The sequence below is a fragment of the Zophobas morio genome, unplaced genomic scaffold (assembly GCF_036711695.1).
Source record: "Zophobas morio isolate AGI-343-1 ecotype UQ-CSIRO unplaced genomic scaffold, CSIRO_AGI_Zmor_V1 ptg000031l, whole genome shotgun sequence".
NCBI classification, from domain to species: domain Eukaryota; kingdom Metazoa; phylum Arthropoda; class Insecta; order Coleoptera; family Tenebrionidae; genus Zophobas; species Zophobas morio.
Genome location: NW_026972136.1, coordinates 1,104,656 through 1,120,491, shown reverse-complemented (window position 1 = coordinate 1,120,491; position 15,836 = coordinate 1,104,656). Strand labels below are relative to the sequence as shown.

Sequence of the window (15,836 nt, the reverse complement as noted above, 5' to 3'; positions counted from 1 at the left end):
TCTGGTGACTATTCTTGATATTATTCAGTCTTATCTTAGCAAATACTAGCCCCGCCCACCCCCCTCTATTTTTTTGAGGGTATATCATTTGCCAAAATCAGTCTCATCTCTACAAGTACTAGCCCCACCCACCCGCCCTTTGTTTTTTACAGGGCAAGTTATTTGCCAAAATCAGTATTTTCTTAGCAAGTATTTTATAGTACCCGAAATATAAAATATTAAAAATAAAATAAAAAATGTGCCCTTCGAATGAAACATGTGCTTAGGGGTATAATAGGGATATAAATATATGTAGAGAAACATCGATTTTGTAATTAAGCTCCACCCCCCAGTCTGATAACGAATCAAAAATTCATCACAACTGAGATCGGAGCGGATGGGTGGCTTTTAATCTTTGGCTTTTTTTTCCTTAGTATATAGTTTTCTTTCATCAATAGAATACTTAACTTATCAAATAGTGAATTTGAGGTTAGAATTCTATGCAACATTTTGTATTTAATTTAGTGTCAAAAAAAAACTTGTAGAATACGAATATTCGTATATTGTATGACTCTTTCTACGAAAAACTTGAAAATGTGCACATTTTTAAAGGAAATATGCACGTTTTTTTTTTAATTGGACAATTAACTTGAGACAAAGGAAGTTCAAATCATACCTTGCCGATCGGTCGAGTTCGCCGTTTGGTGGACCGCGGAATCAGTAAAACCAAACCCATAGTCTTAACCAAAAATGAGAAAATTAAAAAATGGCATGGTTATCCCAGTGGAGCGGCGTGTGCACGCGCACGCGCGATATCAACCCGGGAACTGGTTTGACGTATAGACCACGCACTATGCGAGGGATTTTCGCCTCTACTGTAATGTGTGCCACACCAACACCGCACAATACAGGCGAACTGATTGCCTTCGATATAAACTCGACTCATCCCCCAGTCCCCAAGGTACCCCGCGCCGCCCGCACGCCTTCCGCGCCACTGTTCCTCCCTTTCTTCAAACTCAATAAATCTAGCTCAATTAAACTCAACCCCTAGTCTAAACTCATGCCAGAAACCCCCTTACTTAGTCAAAATAATCGCAAATTACCTGAATGAACTTCCCTCGGCTTCGGTAAGTTCGTGACGCACGTATGAGGACACATCAGAACGTTGGCCGGATGCAGAGCTCCCTCCATAAATCTCTTCTTAGTTTCCGAGAGATGGATTCCCCCCAGCGGCGTCTTCGGTAGAAAATTGGGTGGAACGAGGGCCAGACAATAAATACCGACTTGATGTATGGAATCCACGGCTTGCAAAACGCGCGACATCCACTGGAAAGACTGCAACAATTACACACAGTTAAACAAAACGCGAAGCGTTGCCGTCGCAATCCGCACCTCTTCCTCGCTGCAGTCGGGTCGTTGTTCGGCGATCACGCAAATCCGCTCGTCTCGCAGCACCCTAATGCTGAACACGGCGATGCGTCCTCGGTAGATGAACTTCATGGGCTCGACGGCCAGGACTGTGGCGATGATGTCGTCGGCGTTGTGCTTGCGCCCGGTCACCGTCATGAGTCCGTCGCGGGAGCCGCACACGAAGACGAGACCTCCGGGACCGAGGAAGCCCAACAAGCCGGAACGGGTGTACTCGGCGTCGGACATGGGTTGTCCGTCGGAGCCGAGCGGCTGGACTTTGAAGGTGCTGTTGCTGAGACCTGGGGGACTTTAGTAAAGAGGCGTCGAGAATGAAGATGTACGTACCTTGAAGTCCCCAGTATTGGGTACCGGTAGCTCCTGAGTTGACGCAGATCTCTCCGACTTCGTCGGTCTTGCACAGATACGTCGGGCCCTCCATCTTCACCACGACGATGACACACCCTGGCATTACTTGACCGCAATCTTGTAGGGTCAGCGAGGTTAAGCTGTTCTCTTGGTCTACTCGGACTACCCCGTAGCTCAAACCCTGCATTGAGAGCACCCCCCGGCCTGTGGCGTTGACTCCACCTCGGCCTGGTCGCCTCACCGATACCGTGAGCACCTCGCTGGAGCTGGCGCAGGGGCAAATCGCGTCTGGTCGCAGCCCCTTCGGCTGGAATACTGATAGGAACTGGTCGCAGGAGCTCAGGGACCACGGGTTCGCCCCGTCGGCCACCAAAAGCATCCTTAGCGATGACAAATTGATATCTTTGTGGTCCTTGGTAGCCAAGAGCCCCCAATGAAGATCCCTCGACTTGACAACCGCCACGCAAGCCCGGTACTTCGTAATCATCTGCATCCAACTAGCCGGGTTGACCTTCATGAGCGCGTAGGGTATATAGATGACGTGCATTCCGTTAAGCACGCTACTTAATACTGAGTGCCACAGTCCTACTTCCCGTTTAAAATCCAGGACGCACACCATATTCTCACCCTCTGTGTAATTACAAGCCATGGTGAGCATCCTACAGTGTTTGACCATCGCGGCCCTCGTGATGGTAACCCCCATCACCGACCCGTCCCTATCCGTACTATACTCGATGTACGCCGGCGTCTCATCTGTCAGTCTCGGCGTCGGGGTCCAGTCCTTCGGGGTCCTCGTCAAGTGTTCCGTCACGAACCACGTCAGTCTCGGCCACCCTTTGAACTGTACCACTTCGCCGGACGTGGTTTTCGGTAGTCCCTTCAAACACGCTTCTGAGGTGAGGGCCACCTGCACGCTGCAGCTGCCCAAGAGGAAGCCGATCTGGAGGGAGCCGGCGTCGCGACGCGTGATCGGGACCTCGATGGGGACCGGGACGATGCCGGCTTGGAGGCAGCCGTAGAAGGCGCAGAGGAAGTTGATCGGGTCGTTGTTGGGGTAGACTAGAGCGACTCGATCGCCTGATTTCAAGCTGGTGTCGCCGTTTTTACTGAACGACTTCGTTAAGAGAGCGTATGCGATTTTGTGCGAACGACTCAGTAGCTTGCCGTAGGTTAAACTGTTCGTTAGTTTGCCGTTTGGGTCGAGAACGGTGGCCACGAGGGCCTTGAAAGTGCCATTTCCGTAGCGGGTGATGGCGGCTTCGAGACTTCGGGGCAGACCAGATGGTACCACTAGTTGCTCGCCGATGGCGGGGCTCATGCAGCCGCCTGGAAGAAAATTGGTGCCCGGTTATGAACGGAACTTTACTTAACTTAATGCTAAACAATGGCATTCAGCAGGAATGTACGCTGACGACCGAAAATAATGTTCTAGCGATAGTTTCTCGACATTAAGACAAAATTAATAATCATATCCAATCCACTTCGAAAAGCTCTCTGCGACCCGAGAATACGTAGTCCTTTCCGAAAAAACCCAACAGATGTTAAGTTTCAATTTATATTGGAAATAGCTGATTGTTTTGTCAAGACGGGGTATAGTGTACAATATGCGGCAGGTTTTTTAGGCATAGAAATGTGGTGAGTCAATAGTCTGTAGCACGTTGGTTGTTTTCTGGAGTGTCAATAATGTGAATTTGCCACCATATCATCGTAGTAACTTTAGTATTGCCATCCAGTTATTTACTTAACATTTCTCTTTTCCGTTGTTACGTTCAAAGCTTTGCAGAATTTTGTAGAAAAAATGTTTTTTGATTGTTAAAAAAGTAATATAAACTTGTGGTTTGTGAATCCGTGTTGAACTTTTGTCTAGACTTCGGATTTTCCATTTTTTAATTTCTTGATTTTTCAATTTTCCGAAGCTTCAGTTTTGGGATTTTGCAATTTTTCGATGCTCAATTTTTCGAACTTTCAGTTTTTAAATTTCTTAAATTATCAATTATTCGAAATCTTAATTTTTTAATTTTAGAATTTTAGACCTTTCGATTTTTCGATTTTTCAATCTTCGAGTTCTGATATTTCCATTTTTCAATTTTTCGAATCATTCAATTTTCGATTTTTCGGCTCTTCGGTTTTAGGTTTTTTGACTTTAAATTTTTCAACTTACCGAATTTTTTAAATTCAACTTTTTTATTTTTAACTTTCCGGTTTTTCGATTTTGGTCTATTTCGACTTCTCGAAATGTCGATTTTTCAATTTCTAGATTTTTAAATTTTTCAACTTTCCAATTTTTCCACTTTAATTTCTGACTTTTCAATGTTATGATCTTCCAGTTTTGCTATTTTCAACTTTTCCATTCTTCAATTTTTCGACTTCTGGATTTTTACTTTTTCGATTCTCTCGATTTTTTGGTTTTTTAGTTCTTTGATATTTTTATTTTTTCAGTTTTTCTAATTTTTAAATTTTCGATTTTCCAATTTTTCTGTTTCGAATTTTACATTTTCAAATTCTCAATTTTTGTCATTTCAGTTTTGGTATTTTTCAAATTCTCTGTTTTTTAGATTTTAGATTTTCAATTTCTCGGTTTTTTGATTTTTAAAAGTTTTTGATTTCGATTTTTCCACTTGGATTTCACGATTTCTTAATTTTCCGATTTTTTAATTTTGATTTTTAATTTTTCGGTTTTACTATTTTTCAATTATTAATTTTCCGATTTTTGAAATTTTTTGACTTTGATTTTTCGACTTGGATTTCTCGATTTTTCAATTTTTCTTCCATATTTCGATATCAATTTTTCAATTTTTAAAATTTTAATTTCGATTTCTCGATTTTTCAGTTTAATGATATTTCTGTTTTGAAATTTTTTGACTTGTTTGAGATTTATGAATTTTTTGATTTTTTATTTTTTCGATTTATCCAAGTTTTTCGATGTTTCGAATTTACAATTTCACATTTTTTCGTCATTTCAGTTTTGGAGTTTTTCGGGTTCTCGGTTTTTCTATTTTTCAAATATCAAAAAGTTTAGATTTTTGGATTTATCAGTTTAGCTGTTGCGATTTTCAAGATTTTTTGGTTTCGATTTTTCGACTTGGATTTCTCAATTTTTTAATTTTTCGATTCCTCAATTTTTCGATGTTTTGAATTTTCAATTTTTCAATTTCTCAATTTTTCGTCATTTCAGTTTTGGAGTTTTTTCATTTCTGAATTTTTCGATTCTTCAATTTTCCGATTTTTCAACTTTTCGATTTTTTAAATTTTGGTTTTTAGATTTTTCGGTTTTTCTATTTTCCAGAAAATTTTTCGATTTTTTTAAATTTTTTGACTTCTATTTTTCGACTTGGACTTCTCGATTTTTCAATTTTTCTTCCATATTTCGATATTAATTTTTCATATTGAAGCTTTTCGATCTTTTGGATTTTCAATTATCCCATTTCCCAATTTTTCGTCATTTCAGTTTTGGAATTTTTCAATTTCTCGATTTTTAAATTTTTATTCCGTACTTCGATATTAATTTTGCAATTTTTAAAATTTTAGTTTCGATTTCTGGATTTTTCAATTCATTGATGTTTCTATTTTGTAATTTGTGACTTCTAGTTTTACATTTTTCAACTTTCAATTTTTTAAATTTTCGATTTTCCATTTCTCGGTTTTTCTATTTATCAATTATCGAGTTTTAAAGGGTTTTGACCTAGATTTTTTGACTTGGATTTCTCGATTTTTCAGTTTTTCAATTTCCCAATTTTTTGTCATTTCAGTTTTGAAATTTTTCGATTTTCAAATTTTTTTGACTTCAATTTTTCGACACAGATTTCCCGATTTCTTAATTTTTCGACTTTTCAATTTTTGCTTCCGCATTTCGATATTAATTTTTCAACTTTTAAAATTTTAAGTTCATTTTCTCGATTTTTCAGTCCATAAAAATTTAATTTTTGGATTTTCAAGTTTTTCCATGTTTCGAATTTTCAATTTTCCAATTTCTCGTCATTTTACTTTTGTAGTTTTTTTAATTTCTGGATTTTTCCATGCCTCAATTTTAGGATTTTTTAATTTTGGATTTGTCAGTTTTTCGATTTCTCAATGTTTCATTTTGAGATTTTTTTATTTTTCTTTCATATTTTCAACATTAATTTTTCATTTTTTTTAATTTTAGCTGCGATTTCTCGATTTTTGAGTTCAATTATATTTATATTTTCAAGTTTTTCGATGTTTAGAATATTCAGTTTTTCAATTCCCCAATTTTTCGTCATTTCAGTTTTGGAGTTTTTCGATTCTCCAATCATCCAAGCTTTCAATTTTTCGATTTTTGAAATTTTAGATTTTCGATTTCTGTTTTACTATTTTTCAATTAACAATTGTTCGATTTTTTAAATTTTTTGACTTCGATTTTTCGACTTCGATTTCCCAATTTTTCAATTTTTAAAAAGTTAGTTTCGATTTCTTGATTTTTCAGTTCACTGAACTTTTATTTTTTAATTTTTCGATGTTTGGAATTTTCAATTTATCAATTTCCCAATATTTCGTCATTTCGGTTTTGAAGTTTTTCGATTTTTTAATTCTAGATATTTGAATTTTTCTGTTTTTAAAACTTTTTGACTTCGATTTTTCGACTTACATTTCCCGATTTTTCAATTTTTGGATGTTTCATTTTGAGATTTTTCAGTTTTTGCTCCCAATATTAATTTTTCAACTTTTAAAATTTGAGTTTCGTTTTCTCAATTTTTCAATCCATGGATATTTTTATGTTTCAATTTTTTAGCTTCTGAGTTGTAGATTTTTGAATTTTTCGATTTTCAAGATTTTCGATGATTCGAATTTTCAATTTCCCAATTTTTCGTCATTTCAGTTTTGGAGTTTCTCAATTTGTCGATTGTTCGATTCTTCGATTTTCGGATTTATCAACTTTTCGATTTTTAAAATTTTTTGACTTCGATTTTTCGACTTAAACTTCCCGATTTTTCAATTTTTGCTTCCGATATTAATTTTTCAACTTTTAAAATTTGAGTTTCGTTTTCTCAATTTTTCATTCCATGGATATTTTTATGTTTCAATTTTTTAGCTTCTGGGTTGTAGATTTTTTAATTTTTGGATTCTCAAGATTTTCGATGATTTCGAATTTTCAATTTCCCAATTTTTCATCATTTCAGTTTTGGAGTTTCTCAATTTCTCGATTGTTCGATTCTTCGATTTTCCGATTTATCAACTTTTCGATTTTTAAAATTTTTTGACTTGGATTTTTCGACTTAAATTCCCCGATTTTTCAATTTTTGCTTCCGATATAAATTTTTCAACTTTTAAAATTTGAGTTTCGTTTTCTCAATTTTTCAATCCATGGATATTTTTTTGTTTCAATTTTTTAGCTTCTGAGTTGTAGATTTTTGAATTTTTCGATCTTCAAGATTTTCGATGATTCGAATTTTCAATTTCCCCATTTTTTGTCATTTCACTTTTGGAGTTTCTCAATTTGTCGATTGTTCGATTCTTCGATTTTCGGATTTATCAACTTTTCGATTTTTAAAATTTTTTGACTTCGATTTTTCGACTTAAACTTCCCGATTTTTCAATTTTTGCTTCCGATATTAATTTTTCAACTTTTAAATTTGAGTTTCGTTTTCTCAATTTTTCAATCCATGGATATTTTTATATTTCAATTTTTTAGCTTCTGAGTTGCAGTTTTTGGAATTTTTCGATTTTCAAGATTTTCGATGATTCGAATTTTCAATTTCCCATTTTTTCGTCATTTCAGTTTTGGAGTTTTTCAATTTCTCGATTGTTCGATTCTTCCATTTTCCGATTTATCAACTTTTCGATTTTAAAAATTTTTCGACTTAAATTCCCCGATTTTTCAATTTTTGCTTCCGATATTAATTTTTCAACTTTTAAAATTTGAGTTTCGTTTTCTCAATTTTTCATTCCATGGATATTTTTATGTTTCAATTTTTTAGTTTCTGGGTTGTAGATTTTTGAATTTTTCGATTTTCAAAATTTTCGATGATTCGAATTTTCAATTTCTAATTTTTCGTCATTTCAGTTTTGGAGTTTCTCAATTTGTCGATTGTTCGGTTCTTCGATTTTCGGATTTATCAACTTTTCGATTTTTAAAATTTTTTGACTTCGATTTTTCGACTTAAACTTTCCGATTTTATTCAATTTTTGCTTCCGATATTAATTTTTCAACTTTTAAATTTGAGTTTCGTTTTCTCAATTTTTCAATCCATGGATATTTTTTTGTTTCAATTTTTTAGCTTCTGAGTTGTAATTTTTGAATTTTTCGATTTTCAAGATTTTCGATGATTCGAATTTTCAATTTCCCAATTTTTCGTCATTTCAGTTTTGGAGTTTCTCAATTTGTCGATTGTTCGATTCTTCGATTTTCGGATTTATCAACTTTTCGATTTTTAAAATTTTTTGACTTCGATTTTTCGACTTAAACTTCCCGATTTTTCAATTTTTGCTTCCGATATTAATTTTTCAACTTTTAAATTTGAGTTTCGTTTTCTCAATTTTTCAATCCATGGATATTTTTATATTTCAATTTTTTAGCTTCTGGGTTGCAGTTTTTGGAATTTTTCGATTTTCAAGATTTTCGATGATTCGAATTTTCAATTTCCCATTTTTTCGTCATTTCAGTTTTGGAATTTTTCAATTTCTCGATTCTTCGATTCTTCCATTTGCCGATCAACTTTTCGATTTTTAAAATTTTTCGACTTAAATTCCCCGATTTTTCAATTTTTGCTTCCGATATTAATTTTTCAACTTTTAAAATTTGAGTTTCGTTTTCTCAATTTTTCATTCCATGGATATTTTTATGTTTCAATTTTTTAGTTTCTGGGTTGTAGATTTTTGAATTTTTCGATTTTCAAAATTTTCGATGATTCGAATTTTCAATTTCCCATTTTTTCGTCATTTCAGTTTTGGAGTTTCTCAATTTCTCGATTGTTCGATTCTTCCATTTTCCGATTTATCAACTTTTCGATTTTTAAAATTTTTTGACTTCAATTTTCGACTTTGATTTCTCGATTTTTGAATTTTTCTTCCATATTTCGACATTAATATTTCCATTTTTCGACTTTTTCATTTTTCGATTTTCAATTTTTTGATATTTTAAATGGATATTTTTATATTTCAATTTTTTAGCTTCTGGGTTGCAGTTTTTGGAATGTTTCGATTTTCAAAATTTTCGATGATTCGAATTTTCAATTTCCCATTTTTTCGTCATTTCAGTTTTGGAGTTTCTCAATTTCTCGATTGTTCGATTCTTCCATTTTCCGATTTATCAACTTTTCGATTTTAAAAATTTTTCGACTTAAATTCCCCGATTTTTCAATTTTTGCTTCCGATATTAATTTTTCAACTTTTAAAATTTGAGTTTCGTTTTCTCAATTTTTCATTCCATGGATATTTTTATGTTTCAATTTTTTAGTTTCTGGGTTGTAGATTTTTTAATTTTTCGATTCTCAAGATTTTCGATGATTTGAATTTTCAATGTCCCAATTTTTCGTCATTTCAGTTTTGGAGTTTCTCAATTTGTCGATTGTTCGATTCTTCGATTTTCGGATTTATCAACTTTTCGATTTTTAAAATTTTTTGACTTCGATTTTTCGGCTTAAATTTCCCGATTTTTCAATTTTTGCTTCCGATATTAATTTTTCAACTTTTAAAATTTGAGTTTCGTTTTCTCAATTTTTCAATCCATGGATATTTTTATATTTCAATTTTCTAGCTTCTGGGTTGTAGATTTGTGAGTTTTTCGATTTTCAAGATTTTCGAGATGATTCGAATTTTCAATTTCCAAATTTTTCGTCATTTCAGTTTTGGAGTTTCTCAATTTCTCGATTGTTCGATTCTTCCATTTTCCCACTTATCAACTTTTCGATTTTTAAAATTTTTTGACTTCGATTTTTCGACTTAAATTTCCCGATTTTTCAATTTTTGCTTCCGATATTAATTTTTCAACTTTTAAATTTGAGTTTCGTTTTCTCAATTTTTCAATCCATGGATATTTTTATATTTCAATTTTTTAGCTTCTGGGTTGCAGTTTTTGGAATTTTTCGATTTTCAAGATTTTCGATGATTCGAATTTTCAATTTCCCATTTTTTCGTCATTTCAGTTTTGGAGTTTTTCAATTTCTCGATTGTTCGATTCTTCCATTTTCCGATTTATCAACTTTTCGATTTTTAAAAATTTTCGACTTAAATTCCCCGATTTTTCAATTTTTGCTTCCCATATTAATTTTTCAACTTTTAAAATTTGAGTTTCGTTTTCTCAATTTTTCATTCCATGGATATTTTTATGTTTCAATTTTTTAGTTTCTGGGTTGTGGATTTTTGAATTTTTCGATTGTCAAAATTTTCGATGATTCGAATTTTCAATTTTCTAATTTTTCGTCATTTCAGTTTTGGAGTTTCTCAATTTCTCGTTTGTTCGATTCTTCCATTTTCCGATTTATCAACTTTTCGATTTTTAAAATTTTTTGACTTCGATTTTTCGACTTAGATTTCCCGATATTTCAATTTTTGCTTCCGATATTAATTTTTCAACTTTTAAAATTTGAGTTTCGTTTTCTCAATTTTCCAATCCATGGTTATTTTTATGTTTCAATTTTTTAGCTTCTGGGTTTGTAGATTTTTGAATTTTTCGATTTTCAAGATTTTCGATGATTCGAATTTTCAATTTCCCAATTTTTCGTCATTTCAGTTTTGGACTTTTTCAATTTCTCGATTGTTCGATTTTCGGATTTATCAACTTTTCGATTTTTAAAATTTTTTGACTTCGATTTTTCGGCTTAAATTTCCCGATTTTTCAATTTTTGCTTCCGATATTAATTTTTCAACTTTTAAAATTTGAGTTTCGTTTTCTCAATTTTTCAATCCATGGATATTTTTATATTTCAATTTTCTAGCTTCTGGGTTGTAGATTTGTGAGTTTTTCGATTTTCAAGATTTTCGAGATGATTCGAATTTTCAATTTCCAAATTTTTCGTCATTTCAGTTTTGGAGTTTCTCAATTTCTCGATTGTTCGATTCTTCCATTTTCCCACTTATCAACTTTTCGATTTTTAAAATTTTTTGACTTCGATTTTTCGACTTAAATTTCCCGATTTTTCAATTTTTGCTTCCGATATTAATTTTTCAACTTCTAAAATTTGAGTTTCGTTTTCTCAATTTTTCAATCCATGGATATTTTTATATTTCAATTTTTTAGCTTCTGGGTTGTAGATTTTTGAATTTTTCGATTTTCAAAATTTTCGATGATTCGAATTTTCAATTTCCCAATTTTTCGTCATTTCAGTTTTGGAGTTTCTCAATTTCTCGTTTGTTCGATTCTTCCATTTTCCGATTTATCAACTTTTCGATTTTTTAAATTTTTTGACTTCGATTTTTCGACTGAATTCCTCGATTTTTCAATTTTTGCTTCCGATATTAACTTTTCAACTTTTAAAATTTGAGTTTCGTTTTCTCAATTTTTCAATCCATGGATATTTTTATACTTCAATTTTTTAGCTTCTGGGTTGCAGTTTTTGGAATTTTACGATTCTCAAGATTTTCGATGATTCGAATTTTCAATTTCCCAATTTTTCGTCATTTTAGTTTTGGAGTTTTTCAATTTCTCGATTGTTCGATTCTACCATTTTCCGATTTATCAACTTTTCGATTTTTTTACTTCGATTTTTCGACTTAAATTTCCCGATTTTTCAATTTTTGCTTCCGATATTAATTTTTCAACTTTTAAAATTTGAGTTTCGTTTTCTCAATTCTTCAATCCATGGATATTTTTGTTTGAATTTTTTAGCTTCTGGGTTGTAGATTTTTGAATTTTTCGATTTTCAAGATTTTCGATGATTCGAATTTTCAATTTCCAATTTTTCGTCATTTCAATTTCTCGATTGTTCGATTCTTCACTTTTCCGATTTATCAACTTTTCGATTTTTAAATTTTTTTGACTTCAATTTTTCGACATTGATTTGCGCTGAAAAGGCCCTAAGCCTCAGCAGCGCCCCACATACCATATCATGTAATATCTTAAGGAAAACTGTACCACCAGCCAGCTTGAATAAATGTATTTTTGACTTGACTTGACATTGATTTCTCGATTTTTCAATTTTTCTTCCATATTTCGACATTAATTTTTCTATTTTTGAATTTTTTGACTTATCAGTTTTTCGATTTCTCCGGTTTTCCATTTTTCGACTTTTTGATTTGTCGATTTTCAATTTTTTGATATTTTAAATTTTTCGATTTTTATATTTCTATTTTTCAGTTTTAAGAATTTTAAAATTTTTGATTGTTGATTTTTTCGGCTTTATAAATTTCACTTTTACCGATTTTCCGATTTTTTGATTTCTTGTCATATCGGTTTTTGGTTTTTAAAATTTTTTGACATTTCGATTTCCAGATTTGTTTTTTTTTGGTTTCGATTTTTCTATATTTTAAGTATCGTCTTTTTAATGATGTAGTAGCTCGGTATTTCGATTTTTACATTAAAAAAAAAAATATTTATTATTCGATTTCGAGGTACTTTTCCATTTTTCTGAGCTTAGATATATTTCATATTGTCCGTACGGCGAGGGTATTTGACGAACAGCACTTCCGTCTTCGACAAACTTTTTAACCCCTTCTTATTCGTAAAGTGTCACTTCTATATCCATTAAAATTTCATTGTTCTCCGAAGTTAAAAACCATGATAACTGTATAAATAGACTTTAAATGACACTGTACGAGTAGCAGGTGGAATCCCCCGCCAGGGCCGTACCTATTATAAATAAGAAAAGAGCTTTTCGGAACTTTGGCCATTTCCGAGCAAACAACGATCGCAGGAGAGCTTTTCCGAACTGCAAGTCGGATAAAATTCCTCGAGAGCTCGTTATAAGCGCACGTCCGTCTAGTAAATACACTCGAACGTCTTAAACGACTGAACATCGACTTAACGACGTCATGTCTCCACTCAAATTGCTGCGAAAAACGGTCCCTACCTTCAGGTTTGGGGGCGTTGGGATCCTTGGGGTTGGCGGCGATTTCTAACTCGATGTCGTCGTCTTCGTAGAATTCCGGCAGGGGGCGTCTCTTAGGCCTTTTGAGTGTGTTGAGTAGCTGCTGTATTTTGGCGGACACCTTCCACCGCCCGGTCCCGGTGCCCATGGTGTCGTCGGACGCCGAAGAGGCGTACCTGTTGACCCTATCGGCGGCCGTTCTGCGGCCGCCTTGAGCTGTGTTGTGCGTGACATCTGGCGGCTGCGAGTCTGAAACGTCCGAGATCGTTGACGATCCGGCCGAAAAAAGCGGGAGCGCGGCCGGCGCCCTGAGGAGACTACGACTTACATGGGTGAAAATTCTGCAACACGTCCGTGATGTCGGTGATCTCCTGCCTGCTCCTGTGGTCCCAGTTGTTCGGCGGCGGCATGCGGGATCTGTGGTGGAGTGGGGGCGGCGAGCCCGTGCTGCTGGTGTCCGACAGAGGCGGCGGCGGGAACATCTGGGGCGTGCTCCGGTCCTTGATTTTCTCCCTTTCTGGGGTGCTTTCAACCGTTTCTTCATTCACTATGCTGTCTTCATCGGACGAAGACTCTGAAAATGGTACTCGTTGGAAAACAATCGACTTTACACCTAAGGAGGCACGCCGGGTACATCCACAAGAAATGTTCGTATGAGCTAACATATAACTGGTTTGGTTCGTTCGACTGGATATATGAGTCACTTCGGCATGTTATACAGACGTGAAAGTCTCACGTAATCAAGATGTAACTCGCGCGGAATGATGAAATGATTGGAGTTTTTTTTTAATTGGGGATGGGAGGAGAGTGCGTACGAAGATGTAATAGAGGATCTAATAATTAGAGGCGATGAATGGATAATTTGAGTGCGAGGAATATGGTGACTCATTATGGGTTTCTTTGTCCTTTGAATGACACGGGAGCGTGGCTCGAATGGGAATTAAGGATTTATGAAGTTGTTCTATAAACACGAAACTATACAAGAACAACAGAAAAATTGATCTAAATTAAAGATTCATGCGGGTGATCAATCTTGATAATAATTTCATAAGTTCTGACAAATGAATGATGGTTATGGGAAGGTTATTTATTATAACATCAGGTGTGATTATGAAGTGACTAAGTGGCTGATGCAATTTGGGCAATACAAATAACAACAAAATTAGAAAAACTGAGTTTATAATTAATTAATAACTTTAAATGATAAACCAACATTCACTTGTTATTACGATTCCAATTCATGAATATAAATGGGAATGCATTAAAGCAAACATGGACAACAATAACCAAGAGTTTATGTCCATGAATCACGACGATATTATACGTTACAATAAATTGTACGTAATACACTGGTTACTGTTTTCACACTTTTCCAGTTTTCGGTTTTCACCCTAGACATCCAGATTTTTGGAAAAAATAAAAATTTATTCGTTAATGCAAAATATTATGATTCTATAATTGTGATTATCAATGTACTAATAGATTTTAGATTTATTTATGCAGGGTGACTCAAAAAAATTAACAAATGAGGCAATTTATTGTACTGATTAAAATCAAGAATGACTCACTCCAGTTTCCTGAAAACTTGGGAATATAGTACTGTGATTATTAGTATTAATACTGCATCTATCCCAATTGAAGCATGTGTCTTTGCAAAAAAATGTTGATGACGTCATCATAAAATTTTGTAATGAAAAAAATCACTTGCAACACAAGTGTAGCATGCTTCTTTACACTTATTTTAACATTACGTACATATCTTTATTTTATATCTTGTAATTTTTGAAAAATCTGGATTTATTTATCTTCGACCAATGTTTTGATATCAGAATTTTTCGTTTGTTCTTGTTCTTTATATTTTTGATTTGCAATTTTTACAATTTTGCGATTTTTCGATATTACAATTTTTGGTTTATTATTTTTCCTTTTCCCGATTTTTTAATTTTAATTTTTTCCATTCTTTAACAGTTTTTTGTTTTTTCATTTCCTTTATCTATCTTTCTTTCGATTTTGTAATTGTTCCTTTATTCAATTTTTCAAATTTTCAATCTTGGATTTTTCAATTTTAAAATTTTTCAATTTTGTAATTTTAAGATTTCCAATTATCCGATTTTCCAATTTGTTTAATTTTTGAGTATTTCGATTTTACAATGCATATTTCGTTTTTTGATTTTCAACATTTTCACTTATTCGTTTCTTCGATTTTTCAAATCATTGATTTACAATTTCAACATTTTTCAAAGTTTGCATTTTATACTTTTTCGTTTTTAATTTTTGATTTTTCAATTTTACAATTTTGCAATGGAAAAGTTGAAAAATCGAAAAATCAAAACTCGAAAAATTAAAAAATTAGAAGAAATGAAAAAATCGAAAAACTGCAAATTGAAGAACTGAAGAAGCGAAAAATTAAGCATTGAAAAACTAAAAATGGAAAAACTTAAAAACCGAACAATTGGAAAACCTAAAAATTTTGTAAAACCGAAAAAATATCCAATCGTCAAGATTCTGAAGTCGAAAAACTCTAACACTGAAAGGTAGAAAAATTGAAAAATTAAATATGGAGAAATTGAAAAATCGAATAAATGAAAAAGTTTTAAAAGCCAATAAATGAAAAATACAAAAAATTTTAAAATCGTAAAATTGAAAGTGATTTTTTTTTAAATTATAAGAATTATTACCTAAACTAGAAAATTTTCAAATCAAAAATTGAAGAGGGGTTTCCCGATTTTTTGATTTATCGATTTTTTTAACTATAAATTACAATTTTTCGATTTTGGGCTATTTCAATTTCTTGATTTTTTGATTTCTCATTGCTTCAATTTTTCAATTTTTTTCGAGTTTCAGTTCTGGGATTTTTCAGTTTTTTGGTAATTGAGTTTCGGAATTTTTAAATTTTTCTTCGAATTTTTGATACTTTCATTTTCCAGTTTTTAAATGTTAGATTTTTTGATTTCTCGTTTTTTTATTTTTCAGTATTTCGATTTTTTAAATTTTGCATTTTTTGATTTCACGGTTTTTTGAAATTTCAGTTTTTCGACTTTTTAGATTTTACATTTTTCGCTTTTCCAATTTTCAGTTTATAAATTTTTCGATTGTTCA

General features: G+C 33.0%; 1 protein-coding gene across 9 annotated transcripts in view; it reads right to left on the bottom strand.

Moving 5' to 3' along the window:
• Positions 1–15,836, bottom strand: part of LOC135139543 (disco-interacting protein 2) — a 309,775-nt gene that overhangs the window by 28,965 nt on the left and 264,974 nt on the right. For 8 of the 9 annotated variants that reach the window (XM_064069816.1, XM_064069817.1, XM_064069819.1 and 5 more), the window contains 5 exons: positions 13,066–13,311; positions 12,720–12,986; positions 1,735–3,081; positions 1,372–1,688; positions 1,083–1,314 (listed from right to left, as the gene is read on the bottom strand). In XM_064069816.1, coding sequence (XP_063925886.1) covers positions 1,083–1,314; positions 1,372–1,688; positions 1,735–3,081; positions 12,720–12,986; positions 13,066–13,311 — 2,409 coding nt within the window. The remainder of the gene's footprint in view (positions 1–1,082; positions 1,315–1,371; positions 1,689–1,734; positions 3,082–12,719; positions 12,987–13,065; positions 13,312–15,836) is intronic. The other variant, XM_064069818.1, reaches the window with a different exon arrangement.